At 47.5% G+C, this 24,018-nt stretch overlaps 1 protein-coding gene across 24 annotated transcripts; it reads right to left on the bottom strand.

Moving 5' to 3' along the window:
* Positions 1–6,325: 6,325 nt before the first annotated feature.
* On the bottom strand, positions 6,326–23,306 carry TEX35 (testis expressed 35). 24 transcript variants are annotated; one of them, XM_055254861.2, is made up of 10 exons: positions 23,188–23,287; positions 22,575–22,640; positions 22,234–22,392; positions 21,651–21,719; positions 20,508–20,564; positions 19,749–19,808; positions 16,018–16,082; positions 15,580–15,781; positions 15,189–15,232; positions 6,326–6,351 (listed from the first exon to the last, which is right to left on the bottom strand). In XM_055254861.2, exons 1-10 carry the CDS (start codon positions 23,224–23,226, stop codon positions 6,348–6,350), a joined length of 765 nt encoding a protein of 254 aa, XP_055110836.1. In that variant the 5' UTR covers positions 23,227–23,287; the 3' UTR covers positions 6,326–6,347. The 24 variants fall into 24 exon arrangements, with proteins under 24 accessions (XP_055110836.1, XP_063484264.1, XP_055110837.1 ...); XM_063628186.1 differs by lacking the exon at positions 6,326–6,351 and adding an exon at positions 13,816–14,157; XM_055254853.2 differs by lacking the exon at positions 6,326–6,351 and adding an exon at positions 13,816–14,128.
* Positions 23,307–24,018: the final 712 nt, after the last annotated feature.

Here is a 24,018-nt window from a genome sequence, read left to right as displayed (position 1 = left end):
CCTGGCTCATGCCTTCAGTAGAGGACCTTCTGGTGTGAACACTTGCTCATTTCTGACCCAAAATCTTCCATAAATTTTTCTGTATCCAACTCTTTCTCCTTGGGTTCTAGTAACCTGTAAGTTTCTGCTTAATTTTCTGGACTAGGAGTTGAGAGTCTCAGCTTGTGAAACACACATTATCAAAAAATCTAGTTATGGAAAAACTGGCTGAGATGAGAAAGATCTTGTTCTTACATAATTATGGATTCTCAGTCTGTTTCATTTTGTTTATATTTGTTTCTCTGGAGAAATACTTTGTTACACATCTATATATTTTTTGATCTATATATATGTTTTAGCTTTATTAACTTTGGAGACTTGAACATACACAAAAGTAGACAGGATGGTATCATGAACTACTACAAACCTACCCACTCTCCTGCCCCAACAATGGCTAACCCAGCCTCGTCCCCACACCCATCAGTTTACTCCATCTTTTATTATTTTCAAATACCAGATATCATATTATTTCATCTGTGAATGTTTTAGCAGATCACTCGAAAAGAACTTCTTGTGTATCATAACCACCATTCTACTACACAGCAAAACTAGCAATAATCCCTAGAATTTAAATTTCCCAATTGTCTCAAAACCGTCCTGTGTGAATTATTAAAAAGAATTTGAGCCAGGCACAGTGGCTCATGCCTGTAATCCTAGCACTTTGTGAGGCCAAGGCAGGTGGATCACCTGAGGTCAGGAGTTCGAGACCAGCCTGACCAACAGGGTGAAACCCCGTCTCTACTAAATACATAAAAATTAGCCGGATGTGGTGGTGAGTGCCTGTAATCCTAGTTACTTGGGAGGCTGAGGCAGGAGAATCACTTGAACGCGGAAGGCAGAGGTTGCAGTGAGCCGAGATGGCGCCATTGCACTCCAGCCTGGGCGACAAGAGTGAAACTCCGTCTCAAAAAAAAAAAAAAGGAATTTGAATCAGGGTACAAATGAGACGCAGATGTTGAAACTGGCTGATAGAACTTTTTAGTCTGTTTTAGTCTATAGGTTACCCCTCCATTTTTTTTTTTTTTTTGAGATGGAGCCTTGCACTGTTGCCCAGGCTGGAGTGCAGTGACTTGATCTCGGCGCACTGCAGCCTCCACCTCCCAGGTTCCAGTGATTCTCCTGCCTCAGCCTCCCAAGTAACTGGGATTACAGGCGCTCACCACCATGCCTAGCTAATTTTTGTATTTTTAGTAGAGACAGGTTTTCTCTCTGTTGGCCAGGCTGATCTCCAACTCCTGACCTCAGGTGATCCACCCACCTTGGCCTCCCAAAGTTCTAGGATTACAGGCATGAGCCACCACACCCAGCCTCCATGTTCCATTTTTGAGGAACTGCCAAACTGTTTTCCAAAGCAGCATCACCATTTGACATATTCAGTTTGATGAATTTTTACACATAGCCCACACCCATATCCCCACCGTGAGATCAGGAATAGGGCATCAGCACTCTAGAATCCTCCCTGTCATCCTTGCACTCTAAAGGTAACCCTATTTTGACTTCCGTCACTCTGGATTAATTCTGATGGCCAGGACTTGAGAGGTGATCCGAGGAACGCTTCCACCGGAGAACGCAGCGTTAGCAAAGGCACAATGGCCGACGCAGGGCAACCCCAGCTTTACATTCTGCAGGACAGGGACCCAGATTCTCCTGTGATCCCACCGAGGCCTGGTGAGCAGGCAGGTCTCCTCCTCCCGTGCCCCGCTTCCTGCACAGCCAGCAGAACTTTTCAAAGGAACAGCAAGCAGGTGGGCTCCTTAATTGGAATCCCCTGGGAGGCAGAGGAGGGGCACCACGTGCACGATGACTAAGTTTCATCTTAATGGAGGATTTTAGAATGCAGTGCCATGGGAAAACCTGGCTTGCGGTGGGAAGGGAATCTGTCCTTGCATGGCCCTGGCACAACTGTCCTCCCCGGGCCTGTTAGGCTCTGCTCACCTCCTACAGCAGGCTCTTTAGGAAAGACCCAGGCCCCCAGAGCCCAGCCCACAGCCACTGAGGCAGGACTTTCTGAGCAAGTCTCCTGACCACAGAGAACTGCTTTGTGGGCAATTTGGCAGCACGGCCATCTGTTCTGCGGGGCAAAATGCTGGAGAACCAGCTGGAGAACCATGATGCACGGGGAGGGCTCTCAGGTGGTGGCCCCTGGAGAGTTGGGCCTGCTGCGGCCCCATTACCTTGAGGCCTTTCTCCCAGCTCAGCAGTTCTCTGGCTTCCAGCCTTTTCCCCAAACTGACCTTCTCTCTCTGGCCTCACCCAAGCACACATGCAGAATGACACTGAAGTCACTCAAAACTGCTAGAGATATTTACTCCTGATCTGCAAACCCCCTACTTGCCAATGATCTTTCCATCCCAGCCCCCAACTCTCAGAAGTTGCTCCTGCCAGCTCCTTTAAGAGACTGTGAGAGCGCCGCCCCCTACCTGCCCCTGCTGGTACTCGGGCCTTGCCTCCAAATTCCATCCTCAGCACAGTCTGAAATTGTCACTCCCCTCCAGCCCACTGCCTGGGAACTTACCAATTACAGGTTAATTTGGGTACTCATTAAAAGATGCAAACAGGCTGGGTGTAATGGCGCACACCTATAATCACAGCACTTTGGGAGACCGAGGTGGGAGGGTCACTTGAGCTCACAAGGGGTTGGAGACTGGCCAGGGCAACATAGTGAGATCTCCGCCTCTACAATAAAAAATATTTTAAAATTAGCTGGGCATGTGCTTATAGCCCCAGCTACTCAGGAGGCTGAGGCAGGAGGATCACTTGAACCCAGGAGGTTGAGGCAGCAGTGAGCCATGATTGTGTCACTGCATTCTAGCCAGGGCAACAGAGCAAGACCCCGTTTCACTAAAAAAAAAAAAAAAAAAAAAAAAATGATGTGCAAACATCCCTGGGAGGGATCGTCTGTCACAAATCAAGGTGCTTTCTTTTAACAGATTGAGCTCCTCCCAACACTGAGCTGGGAACAGCAGCAGCTGCAGACACTTGGCGGCTTTGGGGCACCTCACAGAATGCTGTGCTCTGCAGAGATAAGTCTCGGGTCCGGGTCTAGAAAGGGAAACAGGATGATGCCAAAACCAAACCTTTTATGGTTCAGTATTTTGTGTACACGAGGACCGGGTGCAGTGGCTTCGCCTGTAATCCTGAGCATTGGCTGAGGCTTGAGGCAGGAGGATCACTTGAGGCCAGGAGTTTGAGACCAGCCTGGACAACATAGTGAGACCCTGTTTCTACAAAAAGAATTAAAAATTAGCCAGTTATGTTGGCATGCACCTGTAGTCCCAACTACTCGGTATTTTTTTTTTTTTTTTTTACTCAGGAGGAAAAATAATAAAATAATAATAAATATATGTGCCACGATGGGATTGAAACCCAGCTGCTTTTTCTCTACTGTCCTCTTGCTCCTACTTGTCTCCCTTCCTTCCTCTCTCCTCTTCTCCACACTGTCCTTCCGCTATTCCTTTTCTCTGACCCGAAAACAGAAAATAGTCTCATTCCATTTTCTCTAAAGATATAAAACGGTTTCTTTTGGCTGGGCAGGGTGGGGCAGCTAGCCTTGGAATCTAACCATTGTCACAGCATCATTTTATGGAAAAACACTTCGCCCAGCCCTGTACCTGGCTCATTGCAGGTACTCAACAAATGCTAGTTAAGTAAATAAATGAATGAATGGAAGTCCCTTTATTGTGAGTTCCAAATACCTCATTTGGGGTGTCCTTTTGGAACGGATCCCTCTGTGAGAGGCCACTGGCTTTCCTGTAGGCGCAGATCAGCGGTGTCAGTCTTCCTGGGTCCCCTTGAAAATTCCAAAGAGGAAGCCATGGTAGGACCGCGTGGGACGCAGGGTCTAGACTCCTAGTCTGGTCTGATTTTCTTGTTTGCATCCTTGCCGCTTTTCCTTCCGGAGAGTTCAGTGGGCAGGGACTGATGGGGCCACAGCGCCATCTGCTGGCGTGTTCTCACAGTCGACTTTTGCCTGCCCGAGCTTACACATAAAGCGCCCTTGGATTTGGAGGGCTTGGGGCAGGCTGGGAATGGGGATTTCTGGTTTTATTTCAGGCCCACTCCTTAGTGAATGCCAAGACCAAAGGTGGCTCCTGGTAATAAAATGAGTGTCAGGGTGGGCTCCCAGGCATTAATAACCTAAATGAGAGTAGGTTTTGTTTTTGTTTTAACAGCCTTCCTGGTCCAAGTGCCTGAGAAGTGTCAAGTGGAAATGGCTTCTTGCCCGGGCTGAGCGCTGTACCTCTGATGTCAAATTGGCTCTCTGCCTGCTTTTGAGAGGTGCAGCCTGCTGCTCCCTAAGTGAACGGGGAGCGTTTTCTCCAACAGCCCTGTCCATGACCGGCCTGGCTCCCACACAGAGGCAGGGGCTGAGCCTTCCCTAATCAACACGAAATCTGGCCCTCCGACAGAGGCCTGTGGGCAGCTGAAGAGGAAGCCTAAAGCCTCACTACCTGCACCAGACCCTTTTCAGCCTTCTTTCAGGATTGCAACAGCAGATAGGGGAGCGCTCCCGGGTGGGGCGGGGGGCGGCAATGGCAGGGGAATGACCCCCAGGCTGTGGGCAGCCCCTTGTTCAGAGCAAGGCCCCCTGTTTTCCATACAGCAGATCCCACTGCTTGTAGTGGTGACTTTAGTGTGCCCTGGAAGGGCTCACCCAGGAAGTATTGTGAAAATGCAGATTCTGATTCAGTAGGTCTGGGGTAGAGCCTGAGATGCTGCATCTCCCACAAGCTCCCAGTCAGTGCTGATGCTGCCGGGCCGGGGACCACATCGAGAGAAGCCAGAGTGTCCAGGAAACAGGTTCTGAAGTCAGAATGCAGGATTTGAATTTCAGCTCTGCCGCTTATCCTGTGACCTCGGACAGATTATGTTCATTACCTTCTCTCTGAGTTTATTTCATTCTGTATAAAATGGCAAGAATAACAATTTCAATGGCTTCATAGAATGACAGAGGGACTTCACAGGGTTGTCATAAGTATAAAATGAAATAAATAGCCAGGCGTGGTGGCTCACGCCTGTAATCCCAGCACTTTGAGAGGCCGAGGCAGGCAAATCACAAGCTCAGGAGTTCAAGACCAACCTGGCCAACATGGTGAAACCCTGTCTCTACTAAAAATACAAAAATCAGCCAGGTGTGTGGCGGGCGCCTGTAATCCCAGCTACTCGGGAGGCTGAGGCAGGAGAATCGCTTGAACCCGGGAGGCAGAGGTTGCAGTGAGCTGAGATCACGCCACTGCACTCCAGCCTGGGTGACAGAGCAAGACTCTGTCTCGAAAGAAAACAAAAATGAAATAAATAATATTAGAAAAGCTCTTAGTCCAGAACCCTCAGTGCCCAGTAGATGGTAAGTCTCTTGATGTCCACGTGGCCTTTCGACAGGTGCTTATCGATCTCCTGCTACGTGCCTGGCACTGTTCTGGACCCTGGGATATGGCAGTGACAGAAACAAAATCTCCACACTCAAAAAGCTTAGATTCTCATAGAAAAAGACAGACAACAAACAAATAAGTAAACTGTATGGTATGTGAGTTGGTGACGAGTGTGCTGGAGAGAAAAATAAAGCAGAGAATAAGAAAGATAAGGAATGCTGGGGCTGGGGGCCACTGAGAAGGTAACTTTGAGGCGAGGGAGCTGGCCGGCTGGAAGGCTGAGAATTCTAGTGGTGGTGGTGGCAGGGTGGTGAGAGGGGGTAGTGTTTGTAAGTGCAGAGGCCCTGAGGCAAGAGGGTATGTGTTGTGTTTGAAGAAAAACAAAGAAACCAGCATGGCTAGAAAGTGCGAGTGAAACACTGTACAGGGTTAGGGATGGGGAAGGAGCAGGGCGGATCCTGTAGGGCTTTGTGAACCACTGACTTTGCATTTTGCTCTGAGAGATTTGGGGAAACACTGGGAAGTTCTGAGCTGAAGAGTGACATGTTCTAATTTATGTTTTTAAAGGACAGCTTCAGTTTGCTGAGACTAGACGGTGGCAGGTCAGGGTAGCACCCCTTGGGAAGGTGGGTGGGCAGCCCGTTGCCGTGGAATTAGAGGCTCTTCAGAGCTGCTGAGTTTAAGAGAGATGGATCTGGGCTCCAGTCAGAAGTGTTGGATGCCTGAGCCCATCGTCAGCCACCTTCTGGGCTGGCCTGTGGCCTGTGACCCGGGAGAAGGAATGCTGTGAGTGGGCACTGGGCCAGGGCTGTGGCAGTGATGGGACGGATGACACAGTCTGGCCTCCTCCTGGGCGTCCACTCTTAATTGCTCCCAGATGACTCACCCTCATGTTTCTCGGATGACCGCATGCGTCAAGGCCTGGGGCTGCCGCACCTGTTACCTGTGGGGGGGTGGGGTGAGCCAACTGCACCTCACTCTGTTGTCATTGGCCACCAGGTTGACGGGAGTGAGATGCTGTGTTACAAGGGACCCACCCCTGTCCGCTAGAATAGCCAGTCCTGATCCCCACACCACTCACGCTTTCCTGTTGTTTGATTTCCTACCTCCTCTCAAAACAACTGTAGGTCATTTGTTTATTTTTTAAGGTGGATCAAATTCATTTTGTTGCAGGCCTGGACATGATAAGTGTCAGTCAACGTGTCAGGAAACTGGGTCTGTGAATGGAAGGCCTTTGATCCAGGAAAGGCAACTCTGACCTCATGGTTACTGTCAACACAACAGTTTTTAAAAAATCTAATTCCTCCATATATACTCATTTAATTCTCACAACACTCCTATTAACTAGATGTTATCACCCCCACATTCTGGAGGAATATGCTGAGTCTCAGAGAGGCTAAGTAACATGTCTGCAGCATCCACCAATTTGTATCTGGATCCAGCTGGCTGTGACCTCTGAGCTCCTCCTATCTCACCTGTTATCTCTGAAAGACGTGCTGGCCCCAGATGGCCACAGGGCGAAGGGAGCAAAGTGCTGGGCTGGGAGCCAGAAAACCTGGGCTGTAGTCCTGGCCTGGCCACAGCGGAGGGCGCCTCGCTACACGCCTCTGGACCTCAAACCCCTCACCTGTAAATGGAAGAGAGTGATCGGACCATCTCCAAGATCTCTTCTGTGTGGCCTTAGTTAAGGCTTGTTTGGTGATAACAGAAGCCCACTCTGCCTAAACAGGAATGGGTGATATAGTCCAAGAGGCCAGGGGGTCCCTCAGAGCTAAGGTGGGAGCTACAACTGGACCAAGAGGGCCTGGGACCCGGAGAGTGGCTCTTGCAGACCCCTCTCTGGATTGCAGGGCCTTTCCCTCCACTCTTCCACTTCATTCTTCTCTGTGAACTGGTTTTCTTTTCCAACAGATCAGCTTTTTCTGCGTCTTCAGCTAATGGTGGCAGATGGCAACCCAGCTCCCAGTTACATATCTTCAATTCTGGGGCCAACTGAGCTCTCACCAAATTCCAGTTCCAAATCCCCAGGGAAAGGAATCCAACTGGGCGAGCTGGGTTTGGCATCCACCCCGGTCCAGCCAACCGGCTCCTGATTATGTCCAGGAGGGCAGGGTCCCATGGCACAGAAGTAGGAGCCTGGGTCAGGGAGATGCCCGCCATGGCTCTGTACACAGGACAGGAATAGTATTTTTAGGAAAAGAGACAAAGTTAAGTATCATTCTGTTCCAGAGGAGGTGACATTGAGACCTACAAAAAAAGCACAAGCTTGCCAGTAAAGCTGCCCTGTGAGCAGTGTCAGCAGGAACGTCTGGCGGTGGCTCCTTACAGGTCTCTCCCCAGGGGCACAGGAAACAGCTTTTTGACAGCCAGGCAAGCCTGTCCCTGAAACACACACAGCTGTCCTATCGCCTGTGAGTTGGGTGACATGGGACTGGGGCATGAGGGGGCTTGGGAAAGATCAAGGGATGGGGATGGCAGAGACCACTGCCACCAGTCCTCGGCACTGAATTAGAGCCGCAGCATCATTTCCATAAAGAAGTTAGTGCCTCAGCAGATCGTGGCAGCTCGGTTTCCCTGATGACTTTGCTTCTGTTCTTAAAACTGGCACCTACGTAGGCTGGGAGACAGCCTTGCTCATCCCGTCCGCCAGCCTGGCACAGACACGGTGACGTATGTATATTTCCAGACATGATCTGGGATGGACACTGGATAGTATGGAGAATTTTCTTGGGATCGCCCCCAAACCTGCACAGTCCCAGAGGGCTCCATGTGACAGGAGACCCCTGTTGGCACCCCGGGACCCTCGGGGATGTCCACAGACCCAAGGCCACAGAGCCAAGAGGGCAGGAGTGGGTCAGGAGGGCCAACATGTGAATCCCTCAGGCTAGGCAGCAAAAGTTCAACCACAAAATTCTTCCTCAGCCTCTGCCAAGTGCAGGGTTCTGACCTCCATGCCGAGGATGAAGATGAAGACAGCATAAGCTCTGCCTCTAGAAACTGACCATCTGCACGGAGAGGAAAGACATATGCAGGTTGGAACAGTAAGATGGGAAACACCTCTACACGGCTGAGTGACCTATTCCTTGGGTCCCTGAGGAGCTGTTAGAGCAGAGGACAGTGCAGCAGGGATGATGGGAGACTTCTGGAGCTCAGAGAAGAAGGGGAGCAAAGGCAAGGACGTGGGAATGTGAAGGGCACATTTGGGACCCTAGAGTGTAGGGTTTACCGATAGGAACGGGGGGAGAAAAGGTGAAAAATAATATGGGAAATGCAAGGCCTTGAACAGCAGGTGAAAGAGTATATCTGTTATCCCACCAGTAATCAGCCCTGGGGATGGTTTTTGAGCAAGAGGGTGAGTTGCAGAGTAAAGTAGTAGTTCGGGAGGAAATCTCTGGAAGTGGCGTGGACAATGGATTCCAGGCTGTGAGAAGAAACTCCTGGAGTCAAGAGGACTGGGTCAGAAGCTACTGGACACAGCTCAGGATCCAGACACTAAGAGCTTGGATTAGAGTGTGTATGGGAGAGGGGAGAATTCAGGAATAAACATTTGAAATGGTTAAAGGCTCCATGGAACCCAGTTGCTCATTTGCTATGGGAGACAGAGAAGATGTGAAGCTTTAATGACTAACGTGGTACCAAGGGCAGAAAAAGGGCATGCTCTCCACAGCCACGCAGCCATCAAGTGGCAGGGGCAGAGCATAATCGATGAATTCTACACAGTCTCTGCCCTTAAGGAACTCAACCCCTTTCTTTCATCCTTGGCTCTTCGGAAAAGGCCCTAAGAAGCCATCAAAGATATGTCATGGAGGAAGCCATCGAAGAGGAAAGAGGAAGCTTTGTGACAGGTACTTTACCTATATTCTCAGAAATCCTCAAAATCACCAAAGGAGCTCTGGGACCAGCTGCTCCGGGCAGGGGGCTGTGAGCTCCACAGCACTCCAGGTTTCCTCCAGGAATGTCTAGTCCAGGGCACCAAGTGGACGGGCAAACAGGCTGGTGAAAGCCCTGTGGGGGGATGAGGTCCAACCTTTGGCTGGAGATCAGCCTGTGCTCTAGCTGTCAGAGAACTGAGCAAGGACAAGGACTCCCGCCAGCAAGTCAGGCAGAGAAGGGTTTGGGGACACGGGGAAGTTTGGTTTTGGCTGTGTTGAAGTTGACAGGATGATGAGGCCCTGAAACAACAGGTAGATCCAAGCTTGGGTGACAGGTCAGGGCTTGAGTCCAAGGCTTGGGGTCACCTGCCAGAGACCGTGATTTGAGGCCACTGTTCAAGTTCATGCTTCTTTTTTTTTTTTTTTGAGATGGAGTCTCGCTCTGTCCCCCAGGCTGGAGTGCGATGGTGCAATCTCAGCTCACCGCAACCTCTGCCTCCTGGGTTTAAGTGATTCTCCTGCCTTAGCCTCCCGAGTAGCTGGGATTACAGGCGCCCACCACCATGCCTGGCTAATTTTTGTACTTTTAGTAGAGACGGGGTTTCTCCATGTTGGTCAGGCTGGTCTCAAACTCCTGACCTCAGGTGATCCACCCACCTCGGCCTCCCAAAGTGCTGGGATTACAGTCGTGAGCCACCGCAGCCGGCCAAGTTCATGCTGCTTTAGAGCAAAGTTGACATTACTACCTCTTAAACAAATTTACATTCTCTCTCAACCAGTTTATCTGGGAGGAATAACAAGCTGCCTTATGAATACTGATGAGAAAGGAGGTGGGAGAGACATTTGATCATCAATCAAGTTATGATTATGAACACTCAATTACGAAAGAAACCTGAAGTCAGTGTTCCTGAACATGAAGAACAAGACCAGGGGTTGGGTTTTGGAGTCACATGGACTTTTTTTGTTCCAGCTCATTTGTCTTTTTGGCCATTAATAAATTAATCTAAACTCTAGATTCCAGAGCCAGTTTGATCTCTTTCAGGAGGCCCTGTGTCAATTTGGTTTCGACCTTCTGGTCCTGAGGGTTGATACTGAGTGCTACATACTCATTCACTGAGCAGTGTGTTAATTCTGGGGCTGCTGTGTTGAGCGAGACAGACTCAATTTCTACCCTCCAACTCCAAGAAGGAAGTGAAGTAGGTCCCTAGAAAAATGTCAAGTAATTCAGGGAAAAGCCTAGGGGTCATCCATGTTGAGAATGGAGGCAGATGCTGTGGTCTGAAAGTTTATGTCCCTCAGAACTTGTATGCTGAAACCTAACCTCCAAGGGGATGATGGATGGTATTAGAATTGGGGGATTGGGTCACGATGGCAGCACCCTCACGAATGGAATTAGTGCCTCTTATAAAAGAGAGACCTCTTGCCCCTTCTACCACGTGAAGACACTTGAGAAGATGCCATCTGTGAGCCAGGAAATGCCTGCATTAGAAACCAAATCTGCCGGTGCCTTGAGCTTGAACTTTACAGCCTGCAGGACTGTGAGAAATAAATCTCTGTAGTTTATAGGCCGCTCCATTTATGATATTTTGATACAGCAGCCCAAACTACTAAGACAGTGGAGGAAGAGTAACCAAGAGAGATACAAAAGAAGTTAGGGGTAGAAGAACAGGAGTCAAGGAAACCTGGGAATTCAAGGAAGATCGATTACTCACCAGCGTCAAAAGCAGGAACTCAATCAGAAGAACAAGAGCTGCAGAAGGGTCAATAGAATTGGCTGTGAGGAGGTGACCAGCTTCCTTTAGGGGAGCAGCTTCAAGAGAAAAGCAGGCAGAGGACAGGCGTTCAGGGCTAAGCAGAGTAGGCATGGGGAGGCAGGCAGGCCCTTTCGTACACTGCTCAGTGAAGAGGAAGCAGTGTAACCCACCAGGCACTGTGGACTAAGGAAAGTGTCTAAATATAGGGAAGAATGGACAGAGGGCAACTGGGAAAATGGCTTTTACATAGATTATTTTAAAGAACAATCGACTACCAACAGGAGAATAGAAAAATAGATTATGAGGTAGACACAAGATGGAAACTTCATGGCAGTTAAAAAATAATGAATTACTGCTATATACAAACAATATTCATGAGTTGTACAATTTTGAGCAAAATAATACATAACATATTATTCCACTTATGTCAACTTTAAGAACAGGCAAAATAACACAAAATGGTAGAGATTAGAATAGTGGTAACCTGGATATGGGGCAGATGTGAGCTGGGAAGAGGGGATGGAAGTGTTCTAGAACAATTCCAGTCATGTATCTGTATGTAAAAATTCATCAAGTTGTACATTTGTGTACATAACCATATAAATCTCAATGTTTCAAGTCGTTAAAACAATGAACAGGAGATAGACACATTCTTATCTGTTGCTGAGTAACAACAAATTACCTCAAGACTTATCAACTTAAAAACAACAACCATTTATTATTTCATGGCTGCTGCAGGCCAGGTGTCCAGGAGAAGCTTAACTGAGTGGTTCTGGCTCAGGATCATCTCAGGCAGTTGCAGGCAAGAGGTCAGCCAGGGTTACCATCATCTGAAGGCTCTACTGGGGCTGGAGGATTCACTTCCTGGTCAAATGGCTCACTGAAATGGCTATTGGCAGGAGGCCTCAGTTTCTTGCCATGTGGCCCTCTCCGCAGGATTGCTTGGGTGTCCTTACAACATGGCAGCCGGCTTCACCCAGAATGAGTGTCCAAGAGAGAGCAAGGTGGAAGCCACCATGTCTTCTATGACTTAACCTCAGAAGTAATACACATCACTTCTGCCATGTTCCATTCATTAGAAGCAAGTCACTCTGTCTAGCCCACACTTAAGAGGAGAGGAACTGGGCTCCTCTTGAAGGAAAGAGTATAAAAGGAGTATCAAAGAATTTGTGGGCCTAGTTTAAAACCACCACAGCACAGAACTGAATAGTGCAGTGTTCCCAAGTGTTTGGAGGCTTGGTAGTCAAGGGACAGGGTCTGGGAAGTCACCTGTGGTGGGTAGAATAATGTCCCGCAAAGATGTCCATGTTCTAACTCCCTGAGCCTGTGAATATGTGATGTTACATGGAAAAGGGGAATTAGAGTTGCTAACTGGCTAACCTTAAAATCAAAAGATTATTCTGGATTATCTAGGTGGGCTCAATGTAATCACAAGTGTCCTTAAATGTGGAAGCAAGAGGCAGAAGAGTCGATGTCAGAGTGATGAGGCACAAGAAAGATCCCATGGCCATTGCTGGCCTTGAAGATGGGGAGGGACCGTCAGCCAAGGAAGGCAGGTGGCCTCCAGAAGCGGGGAAAGGCCGGGAAGCAGATTTTCCTCTAGAGCTTCCAGAAGGAATGCAGTCGTGCTGGCACCTTGATTTGAGCCCAGTAAGATCCATGTTAGGCCCATTTCTTGTTGTCTTAAGTCATTAAATTTGTGGTGATCTGTGACAGCAGCGATAGGGAACTAATACAGAGCTCTGCCCACCCTTCTTCTTTTCCCCATTTCTGATCCATTTCTGCTTTCATCACATGCTTATGATTATTGTACTTATTTCTACATGGTCCATATTGTATTCTGCATGTTTGCCATCTCACCTTTAAAGCTATAAGCTCCTTGCAAACAAGGCCTGCATGTGTTTTGAGTTTTGTTTTTTAAATGTTTATCTGAAGCACCAAATACATTGCTCATTAATTTGCAGCCATTAAGAACTTGACCCGGAGAAAAGGGAATCTTTGTACACTGTTGGTGGGAATGTAAATTAGTACAGCCACTATTGAGAACAGTTTGGAAGTTGCTCCTCAAAAAACTAAAAATTGAGCTACTATAGATCCAGCAGTCCCACTGCTGCATATATACCTACAAGAAAGAAAATCAGCATATTGAAGAGATATCTGCACTCTCACATTTGTTGCATCACTGTTCACAATAGCCAAGATTCGGAAGCAACCTAAGTGTCATCAACAGATGAATGAGGAAAATTTCGTACACACACACAATTGAGTATTACTCAGCCATAAAAAGAAAGAACTCCTGTCATTTGCAACAGTGTGGATGGAACTGGAAATCATTATGTTTAGTGAAATGAGCCAGGCACAGAAAGACAAACATCACATGTTCTCACTTATTTGTGGGATCTAAAAATGAAAACAATGAAACTCATGGATACAGAGTAGGATGGTTACCAGAGGCTGGGAAGGGTAGTCGGGGGCTTGGGGCCGGTAGGGATGGTTAAGGGGTACAAAAATAGAATAAGTAAGACCTACTATTTGATAGCACAACAGGGTGACTACAGTCAATAACTGTACATTTTCAAATAACTTAGAGCGTAATTGGATTGTTTGTAACTCAAAGGATAAATGCTTGAAGGGATGGATACCCCATTCTCCATGGCGTGCTTATTTCACCTTGCATACCTTTGTCAAAACATCTCATGTACCCCATAAATATATACACCTACTATGAACCCACAAAATTAACCATAATAATAAAATTCCAAAAAAAAGAACTTGGCCAATTATTTATTAGATGGTAGAAGCAGCCAGCTTAGCAAAGAGATGAAACAAGGAGGAACTGGTGTGAAATAAAATATGAGATCCCATCATTCCTCCTCCTTCAAATTGAAGCCAAAGGATCACACCCAGGGCAGGACAATTTCTGCAACACTGTTTGCTCTGTGTCTTCTTTACTCTCATTTCAAGCTGGCAGTTAAGTTTCACCTTCCCTCAGTCTGGGACTTTGAGGCGGGCACAGCGTGGCCCACAGAAGGTTGGGTGGTCACTGGCTCCTCTCCACCTTTGTAAAGGCCTGAGGGCTCTGAAGGAATGTTCCCTTTGGGGGTGGAGGGAGGAAGAGGAAACCTTCAAGGGGGTGAGAAGGGTGGATCCCCAGAACCAAAGAAAGCTACCCAGTTCCTATGAGCAGCAGGGACCTGAGTCCTGCTTGGTGACAAGACCTCAGAGCGGTACGGTGCAGGCAGAACTCGAGGCCGAGGGGTTCCCTGCATCACCCAAGACACCTGGGCCCCACGCACAGGTGGAAGCTGATTACGTGGAGGGAGCGGGCGGGCCAGGCAGCAAGGTCTCTCTTGAGACCACACAGACTGATGTCCGCTATCATCAGGGGCCCTCCCCATGCTCTGACCTGGGACCTTTGCAGACCCAGGTGGAATGGAGGGAGGTGGTGGTTGGGAGGACCCTAAGATGACTAAGATGGAATTTCCCACCAATCCTTCAGGAAGCAGGGGGAAGGGCTGGAGTCTGAAATACACTGATATAGAACCAAAAAGAATCGACCTGCACACCCTCAAGTTTTGGACTGGTACTCAAAACCATGACATCCCCTTTGGCTTTGAATGAAGGTTTTTAATCTCCAATGGAGGCCTGGGGTCGGGGTGGTATTTAAGAGGACAAGAAGCCCTGACTGTGCATCTTAAGGAGCTGGGAGGTGATGAACCGGAACTGCTGGTAGGTTCTGCAGCTGCGCTAGGTTGGAAACACATATTTGATGTCACCGGGGTTGAGGTACAGATAAATCAGCAGGCAGCTCCAGAAGCCCAGGGTGAAAAGGGTGCCCAGACCTGGTGTGAATATTTCCCGCTGGATGGGGAGAAAGGGCAGGACCTGAGGCAAGGTCAGTTCCGCCGCTGGTGGTGCACCCTCCCCAACGTGGGAGCCCCGGGCAGTAGCCTCTGGGCTGGGTGACCCAAGTCCTCCTTCCTGGTGCCACATCCTCTACGACTGAGCGTGCTGGGTGGCAGCGTCTGCTAACAGTCCCTACTCCCGGCACAACCTCAGGAGGAGTGTGATATGAATGGGGCTGGGAGAACATGGCCTTGGGGACAACAAGGCACCTGACCGAGAAAAGGCACATCTTGTATGGATCTACCTACCCGTGATTGTAGTTGTTCTTTAGAGCACACAACAAACATTTCTCCTGCAGAGGACAGAAACGGCACAAGAAAGATCAATTTCCCCTGGTCCAAGAAAGGCAGCCTGCTAGGCACTTCATCTGCCCTTGCTAAAGGGAAGGACAGAATAAGAGGGTGGAGCTGGCGGGTAGGCGCATCCAGGGTCAAGTCCTGCATGGGCACAGCTAAGGAGGCTCCACAGACCTAGAAGGCAAGGCAGGTCAGGGAGGGCGCAGGCTCGGGCGGCACCCAGAAGTCAGCAGCGGGCGGACCTGTCCCTTCACTATGATACAGCACAAGCTCGGGGAAGTCACCAGGGAGCAGAAGCCAGGGGTCTGGCACCAGTGCTGGGCTCGGGCAGGGCTTCACTTACGCAGCAGGTCCCGCACTGATGAAGGGGATCCAGTGAGCCCTGTTTTGTTTTTTGTGGTGTCATCGTCTTCTTGTGAAGAGCACAGGGTGCTCCATCGGCTCCACCGGCTCCATCCATTTGCTTGGGCCTGAGCTGTGGTTCTCCGTGAGTCTTTCCCATCAGCCTGAGTTCCTGCTGCTCCTTTGGTGCTCTTCTAAGGGGACTGGGGGAGGAGGGCCAGGGAGGGGCAGAGAGTTGGGGAGACATTTTCCAACATGACAAGGAGATAACCAGTACACGGGTGGCTGTGGAAGGCCTTGACTCCAAGTCACAGGGGCAGTAGGAGCAAAGACAACTCCTCCAAGAGTCTGGGTGTCCTCTGAACCCCAAAGGGATCCAATGAAGGGAAGGGAGCAGAATCTTTAGGGATGAGGAGAGACAAGTGCAGGTTACACTTACAGCTTATAGTTCTTCTGTGTATTTATTAAAATGTCCATCTTCTCATCCATATCTTTCTGCATTTCCTTCAAGAGAGAATTCAGAACTAGCATCTTCATTTTGAAGGACTTTGGAAATACCTTCCTCCCGCCTCTCTGCAAACCATTCTGCGTCTTACTTCCTCAAGAATCCTCGCTAGACTTGGGCGAGGTGGCTTTTGGAGTGTCCGTGACATGTACAGCTTCTCCCCTTCCTCATCCCCCTTCCCCGATGAGACGAAAGCACAGGCAGAGACATTAGGGGACTTTTCCGAAGTCTCTGGGTGAGCCAGAGGCCAGCTACTGTTTTACCTGATCTCATACTTTGGATAAAACCAATGCTTGCCTTGGTTTGATGCCTATAAAATGATGGAACCAAGAAGACCAATCTTGTGACCCCAAAGACACTTTGACTGCAATGTTTTGACCCTTGCCATGCACCCAGATCCTGCGTATTTGTGTTTGCTTCATCTTTTACCTAATTCCTGGCAAAGATGGTCAACAACAAGTAAAACTGACAGCAGCTAAAGGGATACATCACATGTATTATTCACTCAGAACAGAAAGAATAATAAAATCTTGACAAAGTTTTGATCTATAAAATGTGACCTGGGTAAACTGAATGGAAATACTGGACATGAGAAAAATTCTAAGATGGTAGAAGCTATAACTGACAATATTTGTTACAGAGAAAAACAGGTTTGGGTTGTCATAAAACAGAAATAAAAACAATTTATTCCAATAAAATAATTTTCATTAAAAATGAAAGATTTGGTACAGCTTAATTGATGTACTATAGAAAATTGATTAAGAAATTACACTGTCTGCATAGAGATGATTTCGTAAAATACCTTCTTGAAAAGCATTTTTAAATGTTAGTACAAATTTGAATAAAATATTTGTATTCATAGAGTCAAAATATCCTTGAAGTCAATGTCTCCTAGGTCCAAAACATCAGAGTCAAAATGTCCCATATTCTTACACATTTCACCAACACGTACCCCTTCAAAATCATCACGTGCCAAGCTGATTTCATTTTCCCAAGCTAGCTCTATCTCCCCACTGTCATTGTCATTGTCACCACTTTCTTTAAATCATCCAGAGTAAAATTTGGTGTTATCACGGACGCTTGCCTCTCGAGACTTCAGTCTCCATATTGAATCAGTCACCAGGAACTGTTATTTTTCCTTCAGTGCATCTTTCAGATTTATCTTGTCCTTCTTTGCCTACACCTGGTCCAGCTGTGGTGTTCCTGCTGCCAGACATCTCCACCTGCTCCCCAGGCCCCACCCAGGCCGCCTGCAAACAAACACCTGCCGGGCTAAGCTTTTTGAAGTGCTCCTCCCAGAATGTTCTTTGATTAAGAATCTCCAGAGGCCTCTTGCTGCTCACAGAACCAAGTCCTAGCTTGTCCGCATGTCTTTCGAAAGCCATCATTACCTACAGCCTTTGTGCCCAGTCATTTTTTTTTTCCCTCACAGTTTCCCGCAGTGGTCCCACACTTCATGACTGATCCCCGTGCTGACCACCATACACAACATGCTCCTCCTGCCTCCTGCCCTGCTTAAGCTGTTCCCCTGCCTGAAATCACCTCCTTTGTGCCTTTCCATACCCAGCCTTCCCACCAACAAAACACTTACTTTGTTTGGATTTTAACAGAGAAATAATTAATGCATGCCCTTTGTAGAAAATTTGGACAATACAGAGGGATATAAAAGTATGAATATTCTCATCCAGAAATAACTGCTATGAACCCCTTTGGTATATTTCTTTCCAGTCTTTTGTCTATATATTTACTTATTTTTTTTAACCTAGCTGAGATCAGCCTATGTATATTACTTGTATCTTGCTTTTTTAGTGCTCATTATAAATATTCTTTCTAAACATTGTCTTTAATAGTTCCTAACTTTTGTTACATAAATATTTCATAATTTATTTGGCCATTCCCCTACTGTTGAAAATTGAGGTTGTTTCCAAATTTTTATTATTACAAATAATCCTGTCATGAACATCTTTTTATGTATACCCATGATGGCATTTCTGATTATTCTCATAGGTTAAATTCTGAGAAGTGAAATTGATAAATCAAGAGGTTGATTTTTTTATATCTATTGTCTAACAATGTTCCAGTTTTGTACAAATTTGCACTCTAATCAACAGTATAAGAGCATTTATGTCTTATACTATAATTGTCATAAATTAAAATTTTGCTTGAGTGTAACAATAATTGATTGTTCATTTGCATGTATTTAATTATGAGGTCAGGTCTTTGTTAATATGTTTATTGCTTTTTAGTAATATTCTCTTCTGTGGATTGCCTATTCACACTCTTGTCTATTCTCCTACTTAGTTCTTATTGATTTATGTGAACTTTATATGTTATGGATAAAAACCTTTTTTCTGTGCTTATATTTGTGGAAAAATGTTCCCCCAAACTGCTTTTATAATTCTGTAAATGTAAGTGATTTTTCGGTCATAATTCTTTTTAAAAAATCTTACATAGTTAAATACATCAATATTTCCTGTGTAACTTCTTCCATTGTATTTATATTTAGAACTTCTATTTACATATTTACTTAACATTTCTTCTTATTGGTTTTTATTATTTAAAATCACTTCATAGACTATTTAACTTTACAGTGTTAACTGGCTTAAGTTTTTTCTTCATATAGTCAAGCAATGTTTCTAATATTACTACCTAATCCTTTCCTTCTCACTGACATCAAAAAATCACCTTTATCATATTGTAAATTCTATAGAGCTGTGGTTCTCAACCTTGAGTATACACTGGAATCACCTGGGCAACTAAAAACCACTACATCTGGACCAGGTGTAGCCTGGATGGGGAGGGTGTAGGGGAAAGGCTTTCCAGATGATTCTAATGTGCAGCCACGGTTAGTAACTGCTGCTAAAGTGTTTAGGACCTGGTTCTCATCCACAGGCAAACATCTGAATCAAAACGGAGATTTAAGCAACTCCGGCCCACCCTGGAGATTTGTATTCAGTTTCCCTGGGAAAGGGTCTAAGTAAATGGAGTTTTAACATTCTCACAACTGATTCTCATTACATCCCAGGCAGAGAGGCTGTTGAGGCGTTATCTATCTGATTTCATTCATGTGTTTGATTATCCTTGGGCTGATTTAATAACTTTGTTTTTATCATGAATTTTAGTATCTGGTAAGGCTAATGTCCCCTTACAACACTTGAGAAATGGGTAGCTATTTGCCTTTGCCAGTTTATGCCTCTCAATCTTTCCCTTGGGAACTTGTCTAAACTACAAGGGCCCAGCACCATCTGAACATGAGCCCAGGCTCTGTTTTATTAGTGTTTCGGGCGATTCTGAAACACATCACATGTTGTCAATCACTGCTCTAGAATCTAGATCATCCTAGTAATTTTTTGAGTTAAGAAAGAATCTCACTGGGCTCTTGATGAGATTTGCATTAAGCTGCCGATGCAGTCTTCAAGACTCAACTTGAGACTCACTTTCTCTGTAAGGACTTCGCTGCTTACTCCAACCCGCATTCATTTCTCACACCTCTAAGCCCCTAACTAGCAAACAACGAATTAATTATTTGGCTTGCAATTCTTTCTTGCAATGGAATTTGGGACTACTAGTAGATAATAAGCTCCTGGAGGGCAGGGTCTGCTGGTGTTTCTTCCACAGTTTCCAGTATGGTACTGACCTGTGGAAGGCACTCAAGTAATGCTTACCTTCATAATTTTCACAAATTCGTGAAGTTTATCAAAATCCTTGTCCATTAGCTCCTTTATCTAACAGGGAAGAAAGGCATGGCTTGACAAAGCACACAGCATGTTATTGAGGTTAGTTGTGGCATCTTTGGGGCATTTTAAGCAAAGGGCAGCATCTGCTCCTCTGGCATGGACTAATAATGGCCTGTTACAGCCACTTTCTTCTCAAGGAGTCTGTGAAGGGACTAGGGTGCAAGCACCATCAAGTCACCACAACCACCAGCCTTGGCACGGCTTAGATCTGGCTACTGCAAGGCTGCATGTGGAGCTTGGACCACAGCTTCAATTACACTTTCTTGCTTGATTATTCGCTTTTTTCCTAAGGATGCTACGGGTGATTGGTTGGTTGTATCATAGAAATGAGAGGTTTCCTGCTTTGCAACTTGCTCAGGGGAGGCGAATAAGGAAGATGGGGTTGGTCCCTGACTTCCCCTACATTCAAATTCCAAATCAGCCCCTCTCACTCAGCTTCATCACTAAGGTGACATCACCCACTCTTATCAAAGAGACACTTTAGGGAGTCCTCAGTCACTCAAAAACTGGGTTTAGGCATCAAACAAGTAAGAAGTGAATAACCTAATACTGAAGTGCTCTGGGTATTAGGACTGAGTTACATTTTTCCATGCAATTCTTGCTTTCCTTCACTATTCAAACTTAAGCATTGCATTTTTCCTGAAGCTACACTTTTCCTCCATGATATGGAAGGCCTCATCTTGTTACCTGTTTTATCTCCTCCATTTTCTCCTTGAGCTCTTCTCTCACTTCCCTGAGTTCATTCTGAGGAAATAAAATGGAGAAGAGAAGGAGGAAAGAAATACCTAGGATGGAGGGGAAACCATCAACAGGAGGAAAGGAAAGATCCTGGGGCACTGTCAGAGAAGAGCTTCCAATAGGGAGGAAAGAAAGGATGTTGTTGAGACAATAGGATAGACCGGGTGCACTGGCTCACACCTGTAATCCCAGCACTTTGGGAGGCCAAGGCGGGAGGATCGCTTGAAACAAGGAGTTTGAAACCAGCCTGGGCGACATAGCGAGACCCCCCAACCCCATCTCAAAATTAATTAATTAACTAATGTTTTAAAAAGACTATAAGATAGTGGGACCTACAGGCATCATGTGTCTCTGCCAAAAAATGCACAGGCTGAATCTCATCATGAGGAATCCAACAGACAAAGCCAAATTGAGGGTTATCCCACAACACAAGTGATCTGTAATGTGTAAAAATGTCAGTGTGCCCAGACCAGGTGCAGTGGCTCAAACCTGTAATCCCAGCATTTCGGGAGGCCAAGGCGGACAGATGAGCTGAGGTCAGGAGTTCGAAACCAATACGGTGAAAGCCTGTGTCTACTAAAAATACAAAAATTAGCCGGGCATGGTGGTGCGTGCCTATAGTCCCAGATACTCGGGAGGCTGAGGCAGGAGAATTGCTTGAACCTGGGAGTTGGAGGTTGCGGTGAGCCTAGATCGTGCCACTGCACTCCAGCCTGGGCGACAGAGGGAGACCTTGTCTCAAAAAATAAAATTAAATAAATGTCAGTGTCCCCAAAGACAAAGAACTATTCTGTTCCAGATTATAGAAAAGACACCTGGTAATTCGAGGCAATGTGTGATCCTGGATCAGACCCTAGATCAGAAAACGTCTCCTTTCTGTTGTTATGAAATACATGCATGAGACAACCGGTGAAATTAGAACAAGGGCTATAGATGAGTGTTGCCTGTGTGTTAACTTCTGGATTTTGATAATTGCACTGTGCCTGTGTAAGAGGACATTCTTGTATTTAGGAAACAGGCACTGAGGATTTGGGGAAAACTTACACTCAAATGGTTTGGAATATAGACATGCCTCCGAGTTCACGCACTCACCTTTAGGTCCTGTGTCACTCCTGCTTTGGTAAACCGCCCTTCTTGTTTAACTGCTTTGTAATCAAATGTCTGTGGATTGAAACAGGAACACAGACTTTTGGGAATTGCAGATGGGAGGTGGAAGTGCAGAGGCAGAAGAGATCCTCCTGTGTTTCTGTTCCTCCCTTAGGGCTAGGGCCAGAGGAAAGCTGGTGGCCCCACCTGTGCAGAAGGTTCCTCTATCCTCCTCCCTCTTTCAGCTCATCTCGTCCCACTCCCCTGCTAGCCCATGGGGCCTCAGCTCCTTTTGTCCCTTGAACAGCCAGGCTCATTCCCACCTTGGGCCTCAGTGCATGCTGCCTCCTCTGCCTAGAAGGCTCTTACTCTGCCTTTGCAAGGCCAGAGTCTCGTCCGTCAGCTCTCAGCTCAAAGGAAGGCCTTTCCCGACCACCCGCTCTATGGCAGCCACTCAGCCATGTCTCCCTGTCTTGATTCCCAGCGGAGCAGGTAACGCTGCCGAATGAGTCCTTGTTCGTTTACGTATCCGATTCGTTACAGTGTGAAGTTCTATGAGAGCAAGAACTCTCAGTGCATCCCCCAGCACCTGGGACAAATCTTGGCCACTAGGATCAGCAAATGACCCCTGACTCCAGGTTGCTTCCCCACGGATCTCAGGCCTGACTGCTGGCATGGCCTCAAAAGAGCTTCTTACTTTGGTCGGCTCTGGCTTCGATTCTAGGCAAACTGCCTTGTAGTTCTTGCTCTGCAAAAAGAGGAGGCTGGGATTCAGGCTGGCAGGCATCAGGATTGGGGAGGAGAACATCTGGCCCTTGCACGGGAACCCTGCCCCCCGCCTCCCACAACCATGCAACCCTGCCTGTCCAACTGGCTTGAGCTCAGGCTCACAGACCCCGCAGCACCGGGGTCCGATTCCTGACAACTCACATCTTGTCGTGCTGTCCTCTTCCTATGGGCGTGTGTCCCCCTATTTGGCAGGCAGCCCTCTCCCTGCTGGAGGGGCCAGCGTGGAGAAAGCACTTTAGGATAACTAGAAGCAAGTCCCGGAAGTGTTGTTTCCGGAGCAAGGGCTTTGGCCATAGGCAGATTTGCGCTCTAATCTCAGCTGACCTCTCTACTAGCTCTGTCATTTTGGGTGAGTTGCTTAGCCTCTCTGAGCCCCCATTTCCTCATCTATAAAATCGAGGTGATGATTATATTTATCTAATAAGGTTATTCTGAGCCTTAGCCCTGCTGGTTAGATGCGGGCCTGGCAGGCCTGGCATGGGCCATGGAACCGTGAGTGGTCTTGGAGTAGGGAGTGCTCCCTCGGCAGTGCTCCTCATCCCCAGAGGGAGGCAGCAGAGGCCTCTTTCCGTCCCACCCCAAGGCCAGGGATTAATCTCACACCCCTTCCAGACTGAGAGGCTGCTTTATGCTCAGCACAGAGAAAGAAAAACCAGAGGTTCATTGGAGTGTTCTCTGTACCCCTGCCCCGCCACCATCTCCATTCAGTAGGAGCTCAGAGAGGACCCACACTGTCCAGCAAAGTCTCTTTTACCAGATGTGTTTTCTTCAATTCTGCCCTCTTGGCCAACATGATGGAGGAGGCCAGGGTGTTCTTCAACTCCCCACAACAGCCCCCAGGACCAGGCCACTGTCCTAGGCAACTTACAGGTCAAGGTGAGGGCAGGGCGACCACCCCTTTGTGTACGGAACAGCTGAGGTCACAATGCCAGGACCCACATGGTGGTCCAGGGTGTCACCACAGCTTCAGGCCTGGGGGGCTTCGGCCACTGAGATGAGGGGCTCAGGCCAGGTTTCAGAGTCCCACCAGGCCTCCCTCTTGCAGCAGAAGCAAAGTCCACACTGAGGAGGACCACGGCCTGCTACGGCCAAAGTGCAAAGCACACGTCAGAAGCAGTGGCTCCTTCTGCAGCAGGACTCACCTACTGACTCAGAGGGACATCCTCCAGGGACAGCCAGCTCCTCCTCTGAGCGCACAGCCCATGTCCTCTGCTGTGCACTCCTCACGCGAATGGACCCCACCTAGGACCGGAAGCCACCTTGGGTTGGAGGATGCCATGAAGTCTCTCTGGTTCAACGTGCATGCACCGTCTTACTTAACCTGAGTTACTCTGTATGAGGTGGGGTAGCCAATCTCAGCAGGATGGTTTCTGATGCCTCTGACCTCACACTGCCCCTGTCCCACAACCACCCCCAGACCCCTGCCCACCTAAAAATTCTCTTTTCCTTGTTCTTCTATCATCCTGGAAGAGGGTTGGGACAAGAAGCTAAAGATACGAAGCTTTGGGGGCAAATAAAGAAGAATATAAAGAAAAGGCCATTCTGAGGGTAGCCATAGTTTGTGCTAAAGTAGACAGTCAGAGGA

This window comes from Symphalangus syndactylus, chromosome 12 (genome assembly GCF_028878055.3).
Source record: "Symphalangus syndactylus isolate Jambi chromosome 12, NHGRI_mSymSyn1-v2.1_pri, whole genome shotgun sequence".
Classification (NCBI taxonomy): domain Eukaryota; kingdom Metazoa; phylum Chordata; class Mammalia; order Primates; family Hylobatidae; genus Symphalangus; species Symphalangus syndactylus.
Note: the sequence above shows the minus strand (reverse complement) of the source record. Positions and strands in the feature narration are given on the sequence as shown.